The 20,755-nt window shown below is 29.3% G+C and overlaps 5 protein-coding genes across 13 annotated transcripts; 3 read left to right on the forward strand and 2 right to left on the reverse strand.

The window, feature by feature from the left end:
- The first annotated feature begins 244 nt into the window (after positions 1–244).
- Positions 245–6,527, forward strand: LOC111029810 (KH domain-containing, RNA-binding, signal transduction-associated protein 2-like). 2 transcript variants are annotated; one of them, XM_022309001.1, is made up of 7 exons: positions 245–735; positions 2,303–2,421; positions 2,526–2,642; positions 2,893–3,332; positions 3,426–3,496; positions 3,562–3,699; positions 6,291–6,527. In XM_022309001.1, exons 1-6 carry the CDS (start codon positions 591–593, stop codon positions 3,693–3,695), a joined length of 1,026 nt encoding a protein of 341 aa, XP_022164693.1. In that variant the 5' UTR covers positions 245–590; the 3' UTR covers positions 3,696–3,699; positions 6,291–6,527. The 2 variants fall into 2 exon arrangements, with proteins under 2 accessions (XP_022164693.1, XP_022164684.1); XM_022308992.1 differs by lacking the exon at positions 6,291–6,527 and having other exon boundaries at positions 3,562–4,576.
- On the reverse strand, positions 6,517–8,047 carry LOC111029797 (putative GTP-binding protein 6). Its single transcript, XM_022308971.1, has one exon. The coding sequence runs from the start codon at positions 8,024–8,026 to the stop codon at positions 6,569–6,571; it is 1,458 nt and encodes a 485-aa protein (XP_022164663.1). The 5' UTR covers positions 8,027–8,047; the 3' UTR covers positions 6,517–6,568.
- A 576-nt stretch (positions 8,048–8,623) lies between these two features.
- On the forward strand, positions 8,624–12,227 carry LOC111029817 (melanoma-associated antigen B2-like). 3 transcript variants are annotated; one of them, XM_022309032.1, is made up of 7 exons: positions 8,624–8,775; positions 8,949–8,992; positions 9,181–9,352; positions 9,426–9,600; positions 9,712–9,791; positions 11,113–11,262; positions 11,925–12,227. In XM_022309032.1, the coding sequence occupies exons 2-7, from the start codon at positions 8,961–8,963 to the stop codon at positions 11,982–11,984; spliced, it is 669 nt and encodes a 222-aa protein (XP_022164724.1). In that variant the 5' UTR covers positions 8,624–8,775; positions 8,949–8,960; the 3' UTR covers positions 11,985–12,227. The 3 variants fall into 3 exon arrangements, with proteins under 3 accessions (XP_022164724.1, XP_022164716.1, XP_022164707.1); XM_022309024.1 differs by having other exon boundaries at positions 8,625–8,848; XM_022309015.1 differs by having other exon boundaries at positions 8,628–8,775; positions 8,849–8,992; positions 11,925–12,226.
- A 914-nt stretch (positions 12,228–13,141) lies between these two features.
- On the reverse strand, positions 13,142–17,825 carry LOC111029801 (beta-ureidopropionase). The gene is made up of 10 exons (XM_022308984.1): positions 17,691–17,825; positions 17,406–17,565; positions 16,691–16,789; positions 15,487–15,641; positions 15,330–15,424; positions 15,062–15,262; positions 14,870–14,994; positions 14,608–14,800; positions 13,762–13,848; positions 13,142–13,704 (listed from the first exon to the last, which is right to left on the reverse strand). Exons 2-10 carry the CDS (start codon positions 17,495–17,497, stop codon positions 13,645–13,647), a joined length of 1,107 nt encoding a protein of 368 aa, XP_022164676.1. The 5' UTR covers positions 17,498–17,565; positions 17,691–17,825; the 3' UTR covers positions 13,142–13,644.
- Positions 17,826–18,022: 197 nt separating this feature from the next.
- Positions 18,023–20,032, forward strand: LOC111029838 (protein FAM173B). 6 transcript variants are annotated; one of them, XM_022309075.1, is made up of 6 exons: positions 18,023–18,235; positions 18,601–18,704; positions 18,882–18,884; positions 18,966–19,054; positions 19,164–19,352; positions 19,853–20,032. In XM_022309075.1, the coding sequence occupies exons 2-6, from the start codon at positions 18,602–18,604 to the stop codon at positions 20,006–20,008; spliced, it is 540 nt and encodes a 179-aa protein (XP_022164767.1). In that variant the 5' UTR covers positions 18,023–18,235; position 18,601; the 3' UTR covers positions 20,009–20,032. The 6 variants fall into 6 exon arrangements, with proteins under 6 accessions (XP_022164767.1, XP_022164775.1, XP_022164749.1 ...); XM_022309057.1 differs by adding an exon at positions 18,360–18,504 and having other exon boundaries at positions 18,027–18,235; positions 18,882–19,054; XM_022309065.1 differs by adding an exon at positions 18,380–18,504 and having other exon boundaries at positions 18,027–18,235; positions 18,882–19,054.
- The last annotated feature ends 723 nt before the right edge of the window (positions 20,033–20,755 follow it).

A 20,755-nucleotide genomic window follows, 5' to 3' on the forward strand; every position in this document is an offset into this window, starting at 1 on the left:
GCGGACTGTCGGCCACTTCACGGTACTATGGTGTGCACGCGTAACTTTTCGTTGGTCCGCGGTACTTTTCGTTGGTCGCGCGATATTGATTTTCATTATTTTCGAACGTTTCACCGTCGTTGCGAAACGTTGCGCCCGACCGTTTCGCGCGTCCTTTTCCCCGCTCGCCCGTCCCACCAACAACAACCCGCCTCACCACATCACCCCCACTCCCGGACCATGGTACTGTGGTACGTACATGTTCACGGTTCATTGTATTGTCGGCCATTTTCAACGCGTGTTCCCTAGTTAACCATACTCTCCCGTAACTTGTTTCCGCCGACATAGTTAAATATTTTTTGTTCGTGTGTCACGTTTTGCGCCTACTGCATACCGCGTACCCATTTACGTCGAGCTAGACACCGTAAACATTTTCGTCACACAGTTTGACGCAGCCGACCTACTGCTGCCGCTCCGTCTGACCCGTGTGTTTAAGCACTAAGCACGGAACACCGTAAAATCAAAACACTTTCATACCGACAATAATATTCCATTATTATTTTACCGTCTCGCCCTAGTGTTCGTTAGTGTATAACCGTTTCTCGATCAACATGTCTTCAACCGAATTGAATGATGGCGCCAACGGTGAGATGCCTTCCGAGTCCAAACCCAACGAATACGTGTCGGCCCTGGTCAAGGAGAAGTACGCTCTGGACGCTGCCACCCATCAGAACACGATGAAGCTCATCGACGAAGGTTAGTAATTTGCCATAATGTCGTACTTACAGCAGTTAGTTTTTATGTTTACTATTGATTGCGAACCGATTTGATTTTCTTTGTACCTATTTCCTTATTATTTTAAATAAAAAGTTCCTTCTAAGTAGATACTAGGTACCTATATATTAGGAAGCGTTTTTAGAAGTTTTACTTTATATAGATGAAATATATTATTATTATAAAATAAAAATAATTATCAAACAATAGTTAATGAAGGTAGAAAAGTAGAATAAAAAAATATTTTGAATACGTCAAAGTGGCTTAGGTACCTAATTCATAACACTTGGAGTATATATTTTGCCACTCACAAACCTGACACAAAGTTCAATAATTTGCATGTGTTTGTGTGAGAAATGTTGTAGTCTGGGGATTTTTTTTCCTCGTGATTTTTATTCCGCAATTCATTTTTACCAATTGTATGCATACCTAATAAAACATTGTTTACATCAAGACTTTTCACCATCCAACATCAACCTAATGTTATTATTGCAACAGAATTCAGGCCTATTCAATGGTGTAATAAATATTAAGATACTTAGGTATCCAGGTATATATTAAAAACTAAATGATCTACCATTAGATTTAATAATTAAAACATAACCACAAAGGTACCTTGATAATTGTAGGTATGATTTTAGACAAGCTCTCGAGAGGACGCCACACCTGCATGTGTTGCCTCTGTCATACAAACATTCAACATTGCAAAAACTGTTAAAGAAAAAGAACCACTCAAGTTGTAGTCCAAACTAATCAACCAAATTTTCATACTATTAAGACGAGAACATTTACTGTGTGACTTCATTTTTATTTTTTCAATATTACAAATATATTAAAAGTTATTCAAGTTTGAAATAATAAATGTTTAAACAATAAGAATTTCTATTGTATTTATGATATCTAAAAAATAAAAACGATGTTGCACGGTAAATATTCTCTTGTTTATAGTGTATAAAAATTTGGTTTCTTAGCTTGGGACTACAGCTTGAGTGGTCATTTCACGCAAAACCGTTTTTGCTATGTTTATGTTGGTAAGACGGAGACAACACTTGCAAATCTCTCTTTCAAACAAAAACTGGCTAATAACACTTACCCCCATTCCTTAAACTCAATCTCAAAAACCAAAACTATAATATTCAATTCCGTGATCTCAGACTCTTGTTATATTGTATTCAAGTATTGGAGAACCAACCAAATCTTCAAATATCCATCTTTCTAACACTTATTTCTCCGCAGTAATCATTACTGTTGCTCTATTGCTCTAATATATAACTACTCATTGCATAACGACTTGAAAATTATAAATTTCACAAAATTAGCTAAATATATGAATTCCTCAAGCATGTTCATAAGTTGTTACATTATATATTTATATCCTAATGACTAAATTAACTATTTCATATTTTAATAATTAATACAACAAAAAATATATATAAAGTACAATTTTGAATAATTAGGTTCCCATGTCATATTATAATATTTATCTAGGTTCAATTTATTTATTTATTAAACAGTGTTATTTATATATACATATTTATTTTTATTTTAGAAATTGCTAGAGCACAAAACACCAATGGAAAACCAGAAGCTGCTTATTTGGACATAAATAGTGATAAACCTATTCGGCTAACTGCAAAAATTATGGTTCCAGCTAAAGAATTCCCAAGGGTATTTATTTTTGACATATTAGTATATTACCTACCTATATAAATTGCTTAATGATTTTCTTATATATAAATTTGTAAATTATTTAATTAATTTTACATTTTCAGTTCAACTTTGTTGGTAAACTATTGGGACCTAAGGGAAACTCATTAAAACGTCTTCAAGAAGATACTATGACCAAAATGGCGATATTGGGCAAAGGATCAATGCGTAACAAGGAAAAAGTATGTGTTAAGTTTTCACAATAGGTACTAGTACAGGAAGTGAATGAATATTTAAACAATTTTAAATTTCTTGTATTATATGATGTGATTTATATTAATTGTTTGTACAATTCTATAAATCACTAATCAGTATTCTAACCAATAGATATTATGAATATTAAAATGAATTTAGTTGCAACAGATTTTTTATAGCATAATATATCATTTATTAATCTTACCATTTGCTGATTAGTATATTTATATTTTATAGGAAGATGAAATGAGAAGCTCATTAAACCCAAAGTTTGCGCATCTTGCTGATGAACTCCATGTGCAAGTTACTGCTTATGCGCCTCCTGCTGAAGCTTATGCCCGTCTCGCTTATGCACTTGCAGAACTCCGGAAGTTTTTGATACCCGACCATAATGATCAAATTGCACAAGAACAAGCACGTGAAATGCAACAATTTGGAGGTGCTCCACCTGTTCGTCATCCAGGACCAATAATTCACGCTCCACCCCCTCCACCTGCAGTGATTCGACAAATGCCACCTCAGCCACCACGTATGCCGAGAGCTCCAGTTCCAGGAAAGGCCAAAGTAATGAGCATATTGGATAGAGCTCGATCAGCAATGGAAGGCTCGAATGCTTATCCTGGTAATGGTGGCTATGGTGATTCTGGTTCATCTCATTATTCTCATTTTGATTCTGGGTAAAATATTTTATATTATTTTATAAATTGTTCAGAATTAATCATTCAATTATTTCGTTAAAATCAGAAAGTAATAGTGAATACATTTAACAGGTATGGTGGTGTAGCAACATATAATGGAGGTGGTAATGACGATTATTACTCGGGAAATTCATATTCGCAAGGTAAAAGAATTATATATTTAATGTTTTACATTATATTCAAAATTTTAAATTCCCCTTGTTTTTAGATAATTCTCAAAGTGGAGGTGGACGTGGTTGGAAAAATTACAATACTGGCGGTAGTAGTGGACCATCCAAACCGACTGGTAATCAAGGTAGTCGGTATGGAGGTCGCAACGCCCCATATACCAGACAAAAATAATCAGGTATTTGTCAGGCCTATTTCTATTGTAAACGAATATTGACAACAAAGAGAAATATTGGGTAGAATAATTTTTTTTCATGATTTGACATTTCATAATTATCTCAATAATAATTTTCCACTTAGTAAAACAAATTAAGATTATCTTATATATATATTTTTTTTTTTTATATACGTATATAAAATATAAAAGTATTGTACATCCAAAAAAAAGTTGTGTATACATGGGATGTTGAATTCCAAATCATATTTTTCTTAAGATAAAACATTATAATTTAAACATAATTGTGTAAGGAATACAATTTAAATAATATAATTTGTACAATGGAGTGTAAAATACAAGTTCTGCACAAAACTTCTTGATTAGATTATTATTATAACTTTATATCAAATATTGTTGGGCTACTTATTTTATTATTATTTTTTTTAAATATGAATTTGTCTATAGGAAAATGTTTATAATTTTTTGATGTATTTTTGATTATTACCTTTTATAGATACTTAGAACATACATTGTTACTAAAGGATAGCACCACTGCCACAATATATTTTTATTCAATAAATTATAGCTATTATTATTGATAAAATATTTGAGTTCCTTTACCTATATAATACTGTTAAATAAAAGAATAATGAAATAAATTTGTCTACAAATAATTATTTACAAACACTAAATTGCATTCAAACAAGTTAAAACACAATCACTATAGTATTTAATAATTAAATATTAATAAAAACAAAAATAAGCATAGGGCAATAATTAAAAAATTCTATTGTGGCAGAGGTAACAATCCGCTTAAAATTAAAATTTGCCTGTTGCTGCTAATATATTACAGATGCTGATTTATTATAAAAATATAAATTTAAATTCGAACCCAGTGATTGATGATGATTATTATAATAATAACAAACCAATTGACTAATATAATATTTTTAATTATTATTTTATTATATTTATGTGTTTGATTAAAACTTGGTAGATCCATTGGATTCATTTTAAAATGTCACTTATATATTATGTAATTACTAATTAATAAATTGGAAGAAATATTTGTAGTATTTATTGTTTTATACAGTTATTATTTACTTATTTATTATTATTTTTTTTTTATCATTTTATTATAAAAATATGGATTACGCATAATCTAATGCTATCAATAGATGTTTAGATTTATAATAATATTGTAGTTTGTTAGGAATAACAAAATTTATATAAAATAAAAACTTACAAAAAATAAAATAAAATATTTACAATTTACTTGATCTTTCTATATATACATATTATATTATATTTGCTCTCACAATAATATATACTATTGATACAAATAGTTATTATATAATTGTGTGTTATAGATGATGTGCATATTGTGGATTTTGTTGACATTTGAATAGCCGATGCTATAAATTATATTCACGAGTTTTGAAAATATGAAAGTAATTTGAGGTTATCAATTATAATTTATGATCAAATTTATCATGCCTTCTTAATCTTGTGGAATAATAAATTTTTTAAAAATAAATATTTTATTCTCTTTATTTTCACCGTTTTGCAATTGTCATTAATGTTCTAAAACTACTTATGAAATTGAGTATATTTTAATTATTGTTTATTTACTTGATTTTGAAGTTATGTCTCTAGCTACATGAGTTAATAATTATGAACAACTGTTAGTATTGTTAGCATTGACCAAAAATTGCACATCAGCTGTAACATATATTTATTTATACATACACATCAACCTTATAATATTTAATAATTTTTAATAACAATAAAGTTTCAGGTGAATCCTTATAACCAATTATTGCACGACCCAAACCTAATTCCTCACCATGAAAAAAATGTGCTGGATAAAATACATGATAAATGATAATAATTAATAATATTTAAATTGATCATTATGTTATCATTTTAGGAGTATATATATATATATAGCCATTACATTTATGATATAAATTAACTTCCAGAAAACGAAAACCAATATAAAGAGGAGTGGAGATGCTTTAAAATGTGTTTAAATTATTATCGTGTTGATTGCCGATGATTCCTGCGGCCTTGGAAACCCCTATTTTAGAGAATAATTCTCTAATTTTGTAAAAAAAAAAAAAAATGGTGAAGTCTAATGCACTTCATCATACATAACATATTTAACCTGGAAAATGATAATATTTTTATAGGAACGCATTGTATTGTTATAATTATGTTTAAAATGTGGTAAGTCGTTTTAAAGTTAAATAACGTCAAATGTCACTGTAACTAACTTGATGACTTTGACAAAAAAAAAAAACATACAAAAGTTATAAATAACTATAAACTCAGTAATACATCAATAATATGAAGGAAAAAAAGAAATCAAAATTGAATGAAAATATTTAAATAACAGGTACATCTTTAAAATTTAATTTGTTAATATATACATAAATATAAATTATTTAAAAACACTACGCGTTTTTTATATCATTTATTTTGTTAAAATAATAAAAAAATAATTGAAAGATCCGTTTTTGTTAATACTTTTTTTTATATATAAACTTAGTGCATCTACGTGAAATTTATTTTACTTGACATTATTGTAATGTCTATCTGTTTTGTTTCAGGAGAATTTGGTTCTACTACATACATATTCCTTGACTCTTTCCTGTGACAAAGGTTGGACAACTTGCTCGAGTACAAATTTTTTTTACTGTTTTTATTATTTGTTGTGATTTATTATTTTAATTTGTGGTTATGTAATCCTTATACCTAAAAGACTGTCTATAAATATACAATTTTTTACTTTTGTAATTTTGATTGTTTTGTTTTAATACAATAAAAACTAGTCAATTATATATCAATACTTTGTTTATATTTAATTAAAACATTTTCTACAGTATAACTAATTGTTTATTTTCTTTCGTATAAACAAACTTTTAAATACATCTAGATCAGATTGGGTAACAATAACCTCCATCACAGAATAATCGCCGTCTGTATCAATACTGACTATGGCTGTGTGTGTTCTTAACCATTCATATTCATCACGACCAGTGCGGACCCGAATTTTAATTATTCGTCTACCAGTAGCTTTGATTATTTGACTTTCTATTTTCTTCTTCAGCTCGTCCAAACCCTCTCCGGTGGTACAAGATATCAGAACTGAACTTCCATCATGCTCTACGTTGTCTAGACGATCAACTTTGTTGCCAACATCAATCACACCATTCAATAAGTCTGGGTTGATGCTTAAGCTTTTTAGTGTCTTCTCTACATGAGCTTTTTGTACAATGACATTTGGATGAGACATGTCCCGTACGTGGACAATAACGTCAGCGAACATGGCATCCTCTAGCGTAGCGACAAATGGTTCGATGAGTCTAGTCGGTATGTCTGATATGAAACCTATGGTATCTACATATAATACGGTCATGTTGGACGGTAACACGCCCCCGTGCACAGTTACATCGAGTGTAGCGAATAGGCAATCCTTAGGCACTAGGCCTGCATCACCAGTTAAAGCTCTGACCAACGAAGTCTTGCCAGCGTTGGTGTATCCGACCACGGCAACGACAGGTAAGTCCTTGTTGGTCCTATTGTGGCGCAGGTGTTGTCGGTGGTTCCTGAGCTTGTCCACCAACTTCTTGAGCTTCTTCTCGTATGCCTTGAGCAAGTCCTTCTTATCATCATACATGAGCTTGCCGCTAAGGGCTATCTGGCCCGCCTCTGTGCCCAGTCGCTCGGCATACCCGTCCTGTGCGCCGCGTATCCGTGACCAGATGTATGGCAGCTCGGCCAGGGCAACCTGCAGCTTGGCCTCCCTAGTGACGGCGTGTCTGCGGAATATCTGCACCACCATCAGGTACCGGTCGTAGACAGGTACACCAAAACGGTGCTCCAGGTGCTGATGTTGGCCCGGCTTCAGCACGTTGACACTGACGAACACTGCTGTGATGCGGCGGTCTCGGGCAACCCTGAGAGCGATCGTGTCCACGTTACCAGGGCCAAAAAACGTATGCTTCCGGTATGATGTGAGGCCTACCAATAACGTGTCTGTCACAGACCATTCAGCCAAGGTGCGCACTAGCGACCGGCTCTCGTCCGCCTTGACTTCCGGCCTCGTGCTCCTGTCCTTGTTGACTCCCCATTTGATGTACGGCTGGACGATTAGCACCTGGTGACCGCCGGCCGGCGCCAGTTTTAACTGTCTGTCGATCAGTTCTCTGGCTTGAGCGTCATCTGCGCCGCTGCTAGTGCCGTCGTTATCATCACTACCACCACCGCTGCCGTACCATCTGACGAAACGGCCGCACCGCCCAGCCATCACTGTTCGTGCGAAGCGGCCCACGAGTCCCGGCATTTTCGCACCTTGTCTTTGGCCGCGATGTACGAAGCCGCTGCGCCTGCCGCCGTGGAAACGGCTAAGTGGGTCCTGCGAACCGCAGGAAACCGCTTGATGGCGATCTGCTGTGTCACGTGCACCACGGCAAACGCGAACGCCAGCGCGCCTAGCCCGGTGCCGTACGATCTCGTCAAGCAGTCCAAGTATGAGCTGAACCCCGGACGCGAGTCCTCGAAATGTTCTTTGAGTGCTGTTGAGCTGCTTCTGTTCATGGTATGCGACAGTGTCCAATGAGACTAGCGAATGAACATCGGACCGAGGGCAAACATAAATCAGTAAAACCAAATGATATTTTTTACATTCGTCATCACTCACCGTTGACTCCAATGACTCCGACAGTACTTCGGAATGTAGTTAGTACTTAGTATTAATATTATTAGAATTTTCAATTCATCGTTTCTATTTCGTTATCATATTTAACGATAATAAATTGTTGCAGATAACGCATAGAGTAATAATTAATAAAAAAATAAGTAATAATTACTCTATGAGATAACGCCGGTCTCATGGCTGATAAGTTTTGTAAGAATATTCTGTCATGTGTAGGTATACGACTGGTAACCGCCGACCGTGGTTTATTTTGAGTTTGAATGATTTAAATAATTTTCTTTGAAATTTGCATAGATAATAGATATTAGATTTCCTTTTTCCCTCCAACAGACCAACGATATTACGACAATAGCAGAACGACCGCAGCTGATGTCTAAGTATTGTTACATTGTGAAGTAGATGAATTTTCAATTTGTTATTATTATTTTATAGATTAATTTTACTAATCAGGTATCGTGAGATAAAAATCAGTTATATATAATAATTTAATTGATTTTATACTATTTCCGAAGCACCATACTAATATTACACTGGTTCAATTCCCTTGTAGTTGTTCCCAATTATGTCAGACGAACAGGACTCAATCGAAATTGAGTGAGTATCAAATAATTCTTAAATAATCATGAACTAGAAAGTATCTATCATTATTTTATTCAGTTCACTTAACGATCTAGTAATTTAATAAGAAAATACCAAACTTTTACTTTTTTATATTCAGAAAATACTAAATAGGTGTACAATTATTTATTTGCTTATTTTGAAATAATATGTATATTTTTTAGAAATCCTAGTAAAAGTGCCACCATCCTCTGTGTTCAGTACCTTATATCACACCACATGAAAACTAAAAGTGTCATTAAAAAAGATGATCTGATGAAAACTGTCTTCAAGGGTCGCAGTATAGGAAAAAATTACGAAAGAGTTATGGAAGAAGTGGAAATTACCTTAAAAAATGTAATATTCAAATTATTTCAAAAACATATATTTTTGTGCGAATTTAATTAATTTTGAAGATTTTACATTTCAGACTTTTGGATTTTCAATATCCTATATTAAAAATGACCACAAACAGTTCCTAATTGTGAATAATATGGATGAAATTGAAACTCATGAATTTTGTTCTTCTGAAGAATCAAAATATCGTGTTTTACTTAAACCAATACTTGGGGCTTTAGTTATGCTTCGTGCACCAATCAGCGAAGGTTATTATAATTTTAATTTTCTGCTTACAAAATCGTTATTTACTTAATTATAAGAATGATGTTCAATTTACAAACAAAATATAATATTATGATATAAAAATATTTTTCCAGGTCAAATGTGGAATATACTGGAGAAATTTGCATTTCAATTCAATTTAGACATGGATTTTATTAAACAAATTGTTAAAGGAGTAAATATTTACTTATTTAATATATTACAATTTTATCCCCAAAATGTTTATTATAAATTACTAACCTAAAATTTAATTTTTTTTTAACATTTAAATAATAAGAATGACTAAAATTTGGATAAATGTTCCCCGAGAAAGTTTTAGGTTGTGATTATTTGTTAATTTAGAGCATTTTTTAATTAATTGAACATAACTGTTTTTATTATATATTCATGATACAAATTGATAAACTAGCAAAGGCAATATGTGTTTGAAGTTTTGTTTATAATTACTTATAATGAACATGCTTCATTGCTTTTAGAGGCATCAATAAAGTATTTGTCACGAAAAGTTAATTTAGCTTTTATCAAAGTACCCATATAATACTACCTATATATTAAAATGTGTTCTTGATACGTAGATTCAAGATTTAGTTCTAATTAAAAAAACCACACTCAATGAATTAAACATTCATAAAAATAGTAATTTAGAGAATTATTTATGTTTTATATACTACCCAATAACTTTGGTAGAGGTTGAAAGACCACTATCTATGTTTAAAACTATGTTCAAGCCCATACTGTCAACACCTTTAAGTAGACAGTTTATTTAAATATAATATTTTAGTGAATTTTTTTTCTTAATACAAATTAGTTAATTTGGCAAAAAAACCCTTTCAATTTTTTATTTGCTTTTTTTATGCTTATTAAGTGCTTATTTATTGTTTTCATTACCTACTTTGCAGTCTTATTTTGAATTCCAAACCTCATTAATAAATAAGACGTGTGGTACACATCCGTAAAATAGAACAGTACTTATATTATATGTATTTCAAAAATAACATGTATAACAGTTAACATTTGAATCAATAAAAAAATATAAAGCTGAATAGAACAAGTTAAAGCATTGAAACTAATAATTATTTTTCTTGATCAATAACTTTTCATTTATTTCTATATTCTGGGCAAAAAAAATGTCTTAAGTTCAAGTTCACCAGTTAAGAACCACCAATTCATATAACTATAGACCTAAGTATTTCTGAAAAAATTGATTGTATTTAGAATTCTTAGGTTTAAGTTTTGTAAATGTGTTTATATTATATAGGTTTTTTTGCCATAAGTTGTATTGGATATAGAATTATCTTATTTTACTACGAGTTGTAAGTATGGTATTGTTATTTAAAAATGAACATAATATTTGTTGGCTTTGAGCCAGAGACTTAAAATTAAAACAATTTATTCCAACCTAGCCTAGTATAGAACTTTGTTATTTTCCAAATATTATATTTGTATACATCATATTATACAGTATATAATACATAAAAATTTTGATTTGATTTTAGAAATTTGTAAAAGATCAATATCTTCAATTCAAAATTACTGATGATACAACAGTATCGCTTGATCCAGAAAAAACTAGTTATTGGTTTACTTTAGGACCTAGAGCATTAGAAGAATGTGATCAGATAATGTTATTAAATCGAGTTAGTGAGGTTAGTATAAAATTCAGTTCTAAATACGGAATAACTTATAGGCATTAGATTAAACATTTTTTGTATTGTTTGCCGTCATTCTAACATACAAATATTATTTGCTGACTTACTAAAGTTTTAGTTGTGCTGCTTCTTAGGACACCGTTGCATTTGGCACACAAAAATGTCATTGGTATATTTGGTGACTGTACTGTATGTTCTTGATTGGCTACACCGTTTACAGTCATACCTTCATATCCTCGTGTGTTAATGACGGACCAAACAAAATATGGTTACTAAAAAACTATACCTCTGACCTTGTACACACTATACTTACCGCTAACCATTACATATTTAACATGTCAACAAGAATACCATTAAGTACTAAATGTCTAAATGGTACTATGTAGGGTTACTAACCTTTTTTATTTATAATCATGGTTGACTTTAATGGTATGTCTTATTTAAGTATCGAACTATAGACTGTGAACTAAAAATTTATTTTGGAATGTTTTAATTTTTACAAACAATTGTGTTTAACATAGATGAATGAGATTTTTTTATTATTACAAAAATATATCATTATTATTTAAAAATGTACTTATTTTAAGGTACTAACTATATTTTATTTACCTCTGATAATACATCACAATTATTGTTGTATCCTTATTATTTTTTTACAGCTGTACAAGAAGCCTCCCTCTTCATTCAAGCGTGTGTATGCTGCGTTGATTGAGAAATAAATGTTATTTTATAATTTGTTTAATCTTTATTACATTTCTCAAGAATATACAATGTACACAACCTATTTAAAATGTACAAAAAAAACCTTTTTATGTTTGCTAGTTGTGAACCATCTTAAGATTAAAATATGACAATAGCATTTGCTATTTATAGAGATACTGTAAAATATTGTAATAAGTATTTTAAAATTGTATACATTTATAACTTTTATAATATATTATACTTCTGACTGATTCAAGTTAAAAATAAAAATTTTTTCTCTTTATTTTGAATCCTATAATTCAGTTATCTAGAAGACGCAATACATCCAATGCAAACCGGTTGACCACTATTTGTTTTATTATTTGTTGTGGGTCATTAGAGCATACTATTAACTATTATAGTCAGTCATAGCTGATTTTATGGTAAACTAAAAAAAAAATTATTTTTCAAATCATTTAGTAGTTTGAGTTTATTTGAAAAGAAACTAAGAATTTTTAAATTTTAATAAGTACCTTACAAAAAAATTAAGGTACTTTTTTAACTAATATATTTTCCCACTTTTCCAATCATCCCCAGGGGTTGAGCATAACAGTGGTCTATCTCATGAAATTTTTTCTTACATTTATAAAAGGTAATGAGATAATTCAAAAATATTTTAACTCAACATCGGCAGTTTCTTTGTTTTTTTAATTTTACATCAGATTGCTGAGTTATATAATGAGTTGTATTGAAACATTTATTTGTCCATAATTATAGAGAAATGGCCTATGTTAATATAACCCCTTAATTGTTTAATGTAGCATATTCTACTGTTATAATTAGTCCTTCAAACATGTGCTTTGCCACATTCCGGAATTACATCAAAAAAATAAAAACAACTAAAACGATACTGATGAGCGTTGAATCACGGGCGTACGAAAAACCTTCACCTGGAGGACGCCAGAACAGTGTTCAGAACGTTCAAGTTCAGTTCTTAAAAAAGGAACTTGTTCACATTCATATTTGTTTTTCAAATGGACGCACTCAGGTTCATTGAAAAAATGAATGCCTTCACTGGGTCGTCCATTGATTTTTTTTTATAATAGGAATTATAATAAGAAAATATAATATAATATAATTAATCAATATATTTTTAACATATATTTATTAAATGGTAAATAAACTGAGTGTCATAAAAATAGTTAAAATTTATTAAAATATAAATGTTGTTCACATTCAATTTGAAAAAAAAGTGAGGTTCGCGTATTGTTCACTTAATATGAAAGATGTTCTTTGCAAACACTTCTTACTTCTAAGGATTGAGGGTCCTAAATGATATGTGTGACTTTCGTGGTAATATCTTCAATTAGAAGCCAGATATAAATGTATATACAACTGATTGTAAATGGTTGTGCCGTTGGCAGTCGACATAGTGTATATTGAAACTGAAGACATCAGTAACTAAATGTTTTAAAATTGTTATTACATCACACATTGCCGATATATATTGACAAATAAGTGTTATATATATTATATTATATTATGTAGTATGCTTAAGATATTCAAAACAAAAATGACAATGTGTTATAAACTAATTAGACTGACTAAAAAGGTATAACAATGTGATATAGAAGTTTGTATTAGATATACAGATTAATATTTATTGACTATTATTATTCTTTTTTGAAGTGAAAACAATTATTTAGAGTTTACAATGTCTGCCAACGAATCTGCATATAAATCTAGTCTTCGTGTCATCTGAAAATAAAATATTAAATTTAAATTATAAAAAAAGTTGGAAAATAATAATATTACTTGGAAACCCCAATGATCCTTTACTTGTCTACAAAGATTCAAGTCTATTTCTGAAATCAACAATCCATCACGAGTCCTAGAAAGGCCCTAAAAAGTACAATATAAAATATGAATAAATTACTATTTGAGGGTTCTGTCACAGGACAGCCTCCCTCCTCATAAATATTCTCCATTTTATCTTATTTGCTTACTGTACATACTATGCTACACATTACCATTTTTTCTATTTTAATAAAAAAAAAAATTAGTTATTAGTTGTCTTTATTTTTTAAATTAATACTAAATATATTATAAATCAAGACAATTTTTTTTAATTAATAGAATTTCTAAGACTTATTTACAATCATCATTGGCAAATATACAAACGACAATAAGAAATAGTATGGAAGTTAATTTTAGTTCAAAGTTAATTATGGTTATAAAATTATGTACGATATGTTTATTTTGCTATATATAGAAAGTGAATTTGAATACTATTTGTACTAGAAATAGTTCTCATTGTAATTTCTACACATCCATAAAGAGATTGTGTTGTACATTAAGTTTTTTCAATAAAGAAATAATAATATTAAACCAAAAGTAATGTATTTATTTGTTTCAAAAAAAAAACTAAACAATTATGAATTATGAGTTGCACTTACTTCATTATTATCATATTAATAATAAATTTTATATGCATATAAGCTGCATAACATTTTGTTTATGAGTGTTTTTTGAGTGTTAAAAATGTTAAAAGCCTTAATAATAATAAAATGTAATTTTTTTAAACTTAATATTATTGTTAATTATTGTTGGTTTTTTTTTATCATCTTAGTAAATTCTAAAATAAATAATTAAATGTCTTACAGGAGTTCTTGAACCATCAGGGGCTGTAATATAGCTCGATCCATAAAAATGACCAAAACTTTTATGTGCTGGTTTACCATCACCGCTAGTGAACTCAGACGGAAAAGTTTCTGTACCTACTCTGTTGATGGCACAAGAAAAGTAACTATTGGCAACTGCAGCTGTTCTGGCTTCAATTCCCCAAAGTGTCTCACTACAATATGTGACATTTATTTCAAAATTAAAATACTTTTTTTTTATTAAGCATTGTATTCATGTTTACCTTAGACCATCAATTGTAGCCGAAGGGTTGAAAACAATTTCAGCTCCATTTAACCCAAACATCAACCAATTCAGTGGATGGTGGCGTCCATAACAAATATTGATTGCAATTCGACCGAAAGCTGTCTAAATTAATCTACTATTGGGCGATTTGTTGCTTTTATTTTCTAGCCTAATTTTAGAAATTATGTACCTCAAAAACAGGGTGTCCCGTGTTTCCTTCCATGTAGTAAGTAGACTCGTTAAAATCACCCACTCGAGGTATGTGGTTTTTCCTATGTTTTCCAATTACTTTTCCAAAGTTATCTATGACTACAGCTGTATTCCATATCACCTCTTGTTCATCACGTTCCAGAATTGGTGATATGATAACCATGTTGTACTGTTTACAGATCTGTTGAATAATATAATATAGTTGATTTGACTTTAAAGTTTAAATGTATATGTTCCGCAACACCCACGTCTTTTAAAAACAAAGTTGTTGGCCCTGTTTCAACTGATTCAGCAAACTCGCACCATGGAAATTTTTCTCTTGTACAAAACACAAAGGGCATTGCTAAAAAATGTACATTTTATTTAGAAATATACATAGGATTTATTTTTCATAGGTTGTCTTACGCCAAGCTTCTTGAAGGCATAACACATTCACGTTAGCTTCAGCAGCAAGTGATATTATCTTGCTTATCTTTTGATAAATTGCATTACGTTGTTCAGATAAAGGAGCTGTAGTTGGAAGAACAATTTGATTTTGAATAACTCCAACTCTTACAATCCTTGTAAATTTCATATTTTTTCAAATTATTTTTCTTACTAACATGACAATTTAGATTCTGAGTGGAACCAAATGCTTTGATTTTACAGTGACTTTTTTTGAAGCAATACAAATGGTTTAATTTTCTGAAAGGGAAGTGAATCTAGTTGGTAAGTTGAGGAGTTAAAAGTAAAATATTCATATAACTTTTTTTAATTATTGGGAAAAACCAAAATGGAATTATGGAAAAACAGGAATTTTACACAAAACTTGTTTTTGACAAAATCAATTTTTTAGTTTATTGTAATTCTTAAACCAATAATAGTAGGTACTTGTAAATTTCATTAAATATTTATACTGACATTTTCTATATTTGGTATAGTTTTAAAATTATTTTGACTCATTTTGATACATTGATGAACTTAAATTTAATTTTTTTTTATAAAACAAAATGTATGCTCTGTCAAAAAGGTTGAAAATGTAATATAAAGTTCCTCTTAAGGAGTTATTAATAAAATACAAATACCTAAAAAATATTTAGGCAAAATTATTTTTTTCATTGACTTTGGAGTTCAAATTTTAGTGGTAACTATTATTTAAACAAAAAATTATTTTTTTTATTATTTTGTTGCAATTTAAGAATATTTGTGGAGACTTGAAACTTAACATAATTATTATATTTTACTATACACAATTACATTTTCAGAACGTTTATATTAAATTTAAGTTATTCATACCGTACTTCTAATATTAAAGTATGGGAAAATACGTTAAAATACATTAATATAGTAGCAATGTAAATATATATAGTAATATAGGCTGACCAAACATCTCTGCTCAGAATCGTTTTACGTTCAATGATTTATTATTGAATTTAAATTTAACGCATTCATTAGAGTCCAACGTAGCAGTGACCTACTTAATGTTGAAGTACACCCAACGACCCAACACCTATTGTACAGCAGAGGGTTACCTACTTGCCACATTTTATATTTGATAATTTAGAATTAAACCAAATTTTAAACAACATAATTAAGATATTAAGTTAAATTAAAAAAATATTAATTTTACCGTTTTTCTCGTAACTCTTCAGTTAAACTATCAAATTTGAAACCTTTAACTTCCACATTATCTACATTATTTATACATGACTCTGGCAGTTGGAGTTCCCTGAAAAGTGTACAATTTGAAATTAAAATCATTGTTTACTTTAATCATTATTATTTTAGTTTAAAACTGCATCACATATAAATTAATATTTAGCTATAATACAATTTGGTTTATGTATATACCATAATATCTTTTTCTAGGATATATCATTAAAAATATAAGGCGAATTAACCTCTCTGTAAATAGAGATTTTCCTCTTTCAAAACTATTTCTGAATGGAAAATTTATTTCTGGAATTAATCAACAATTGAAATTAATATTACCTAATCACGAATTTCTCCCAAAAACATTCAACATTTGATTTTTAACTGAACTATTATGTTCTATTTTTTTGTTTAAGAAATCAATAATTTATTTTTGTGTTTAGATAGTACAAAATAATATTCAAAAGGAACTATTGCATGTACTAGAAGTTTTCTAAAAATTTTCACTTTTCAAAATCAGCATAAAATATCAAATTATGATAATAATTAAATGGTATTTTCTTAAAAATCAAGTTATCTGTTGTCTTTGCGGTTGCATATTAGTCATTGTAAAAATAATTGACACAATGTAGCCTGTAGGTTAAAGGTTTTATCATCAAATCACAATTTCACGGTTGACGAAAAAAACTCACTCTAATTTTTTTCCATACAAGATCCTCTGCACATGTTCTAATTCTTCTTGTGGAATATATTTCTCCAAACAAGTATCAATATTTTGAAACATTTTTCAATTGTAGTGGGCAGGCAAGATATCTTCAGTACTTCTCAGTGGTAACACCTTGAGTTGTGTATCTGGTTACAATAAAAAAATAATAAAAATATTTATGCAGACATAACTTTAAAAAAGTTATAAATTAAGTGGTACGTGTCTATATTATAGTATACGTATTCTATACTGGTATAATCCGTCTACTTACATTTATAAGCCAGTTGGGTGATGAATAAAAGTTTTTAAAGAATTATAATTTAGACTGATGTTTTATGAGACAATAATTATTGACGTCTTTCGTTTTCGTCCTTCATAGTTCATATTTCATATCTTAAATCTTTATAATATTATTATTTATTAATTAATATTTAATAATACTTTACAAACTATCTACCACCTGAACTCCGCCCAATTCATTTAAAATAAACAAGTGATTTGCGAATTTAGATAACAAAAATATGCACACGAGCACGTGATTTGTGATAACAGTTTTCAAACTGTTATCATAATAGGTATAACAGGAAAGTTAAACACAACACTTTTATTGGTATAAAAAATAAATATCTGTACCTATATTAGTTAATTTATTAATTATTAAGTTAGTTATCGGAATTCCAAATTTCGAGAGTCGAGATTTAGTCAGATAATTGTAAATATATTATGTATCTTACACGAGACGTTTTCGAATTATGTATTAAATAATTAATAATCTTTAACAAATTGCTACAATATCCCAAAGGCCATAACACTTAAGTAAGTAATCTTGATTGTATCGGTATTCAATTTTGATATTGTGTCTGTAAAAAAAATTATATTAAGACATGTAAAATATATAAATCAGTTATCAGTTTTTATTATTATCCATGTCCATACATAGATATAGATACTTTGTTGTAGAACGTAATTTTGTTTGTTTAAAAAAAGAAAATGAAGAATACTCAAGGTGTAATATAAAAATGTCAACCTACTCGTTTGTTAGATACTGCTGTGTATTTAAATCAAACATTGTGATAAATACCAAGGTATTAATATGATTAATTGTTGAGTAGAGAGTTATTTGAATGTTTAGTATTAAGTTATCTACAAAATTAGTACTTACAAGAAAATTTTTTTTTTAGTATGTCTAGTGATTTCCCTATTGATGTAAATCAATCATTTGAAAATGTGCAGTCAGTTAATAAGAATAGAAGCCTCAGAGGATTATTTTTAGTGGGATTAACTGGTATGTATATATATATTTCTCATTAGTACCTATCTATAACGTTCAATGTTTGTTTATAAATCTTATAGGGTACCTCTACCAATTTAAATCTATTAGGCTTATATTTTTAAACTATGCATACAAGTATTTATTACTCTACAATTTTATAATTTTGGTGATTATTTTTGGTTGTTCTAGGCGGTATTTCTATTGCTTTGAGTGTAATTTGTTATCCATTCGTTTCTCCAGCTTTACGGAAAGTATGTTTACCTTATGTTCCAGCTACAAATATGCAAATCCAAAATGTACTGAATGTAATCAAAGGGCGAAAAGGGAAATTAGTAGACTTAGGCAGTGGCGATGGAAGAATAGTATGTAAATAAATGTATTATGTCTTAAAAATGTATAGTTTTATATATTATAACCTACCCTGTATGATTCTACTTAAAAATTTTAATTTTAAAATAATTTCTTACATAGGTTATGAATACGGCGAAAGCAGGATTTGAATCAGTTGGTGTAGAGTTAAATTTTTGGTTAGTGATGTATTCACGTTTGGTTGCCATGAAATCTAAAATTCAGCCTTCTCCAAAATTTATTCGAACAGATTTGTGGAAATATCACTTAGGACCTTTCACAAATGTTGTAATATTTGGTGTTGAAGAAATGGTTAGTAATTATTTAATAATTTTCTATGAATATATTATAAATTTATACAAAAATATAATTGTAACACATTTTTATGCAATCCTACAGTATTACATTATGAATTATACTTTTAAACTATATTTTACATTTGATTAAATTTTATTTTTAGCTTGTCTATTAATTATAATTTTAGGTTGATAATGTAAAACTTATAGTTTGTATAGTATATTATTAGTATGTATATATACTCTGTGGAAGTTAAGAAACATAGTCGGCTGCAACCAGGTTTTGTTAGTTCGTGGTCAGGCAGTACTTGTTTGTTTACCTCACCCAGTCAACTATCTGCATACCGGCCATGTAGTATTGCCACAACCTTGAGCACAAGTTGGTCTTTGACTATGTTGTATAACTTTAACAGAGTGTATTAGTGTGTATTATCAATGTCTATAACCTCATATTTATAACCGTAGTTTAACTATATATATATAACGTCTATTTACAAATACACATTTTTTTTTTAGATGTTGGATCTGGAAAAAAAGTTCTCTACGGAATTGTCTGAGGGAACAGTAATAGTTGCTTGTCGCTTTCCTCTCCCAAATTTAGAACCTTACTTAGTCATTGGCACAGGAATTGACAGAGTTTGGGCTTATAGAATATCTAAGACCAAACCATAATCCATCAGAACATGTTTTTATAGGTAATCATATTATTTGTGTTATTTATTTTAGTATAAAAATGTATATTATGTAGCTGACAAACTGACATGAAGTTTTCTATGTATAGAAAAATAACAAATAAAATGAATATTTGTGAACAAATATTTAGAACGAAAATAGTTATTGAATTTTTAACTACAATTTAAAAATGGGAAAATGAATAAAATCCCGAATTAATAACAATACTATTTAAAAAAATCAAAGTGGACTAATAATTTAAAATTACAATAGTGAGGATACATTTGGGGGTTGAATAATTCAGGTAGGCATTTTAATTATATTTAAAACAAGTTATATGTCTATACTTACTATAACTATAATTAATTAACTATTAGTTTTTATGTATTCTATCAATATATATTTCACTAATAGTTCATACTCAGTTGTATTATGTATTTGATATGTAGTTCTGTAATTGGTACCTAGTAGGTAATGATCCTAACAATAAATATTTAATAAGATTCACAATTTAAGTATATAATTTACCTACAAATATCTGAACATTTAAAATAAAATACAAATAGGCTCAAATCAATGAATTTTTATTTTCTATTATGTTACAAGATAGTGTATAATAAATAATAGTTTAAATAAATAATTTAAGTTAAAAAAATACGTAATGAAATGTCAATGGATATCACACTCTTATCATTAAGAGATCACAGTAAAAAAAAAATGCCTTGATGAAAAATTAAAGACAACTAA

Source organism: Myzus persicae, unplaced genomic scaffold (genome assembly GCF_001856785.1).
Source record: "Myzus persicae strain clone G006 unplaced genomic scaffold, MPER_G0061.0, whole genome shotgun sequence".
NCBI classification, from domain to species: domain Eukaryota; kingdom Metazoa; phylum Arthropoda; class Insecta; order Hemiptera; family Aphididae; genus Myzus; species Myzus persicae.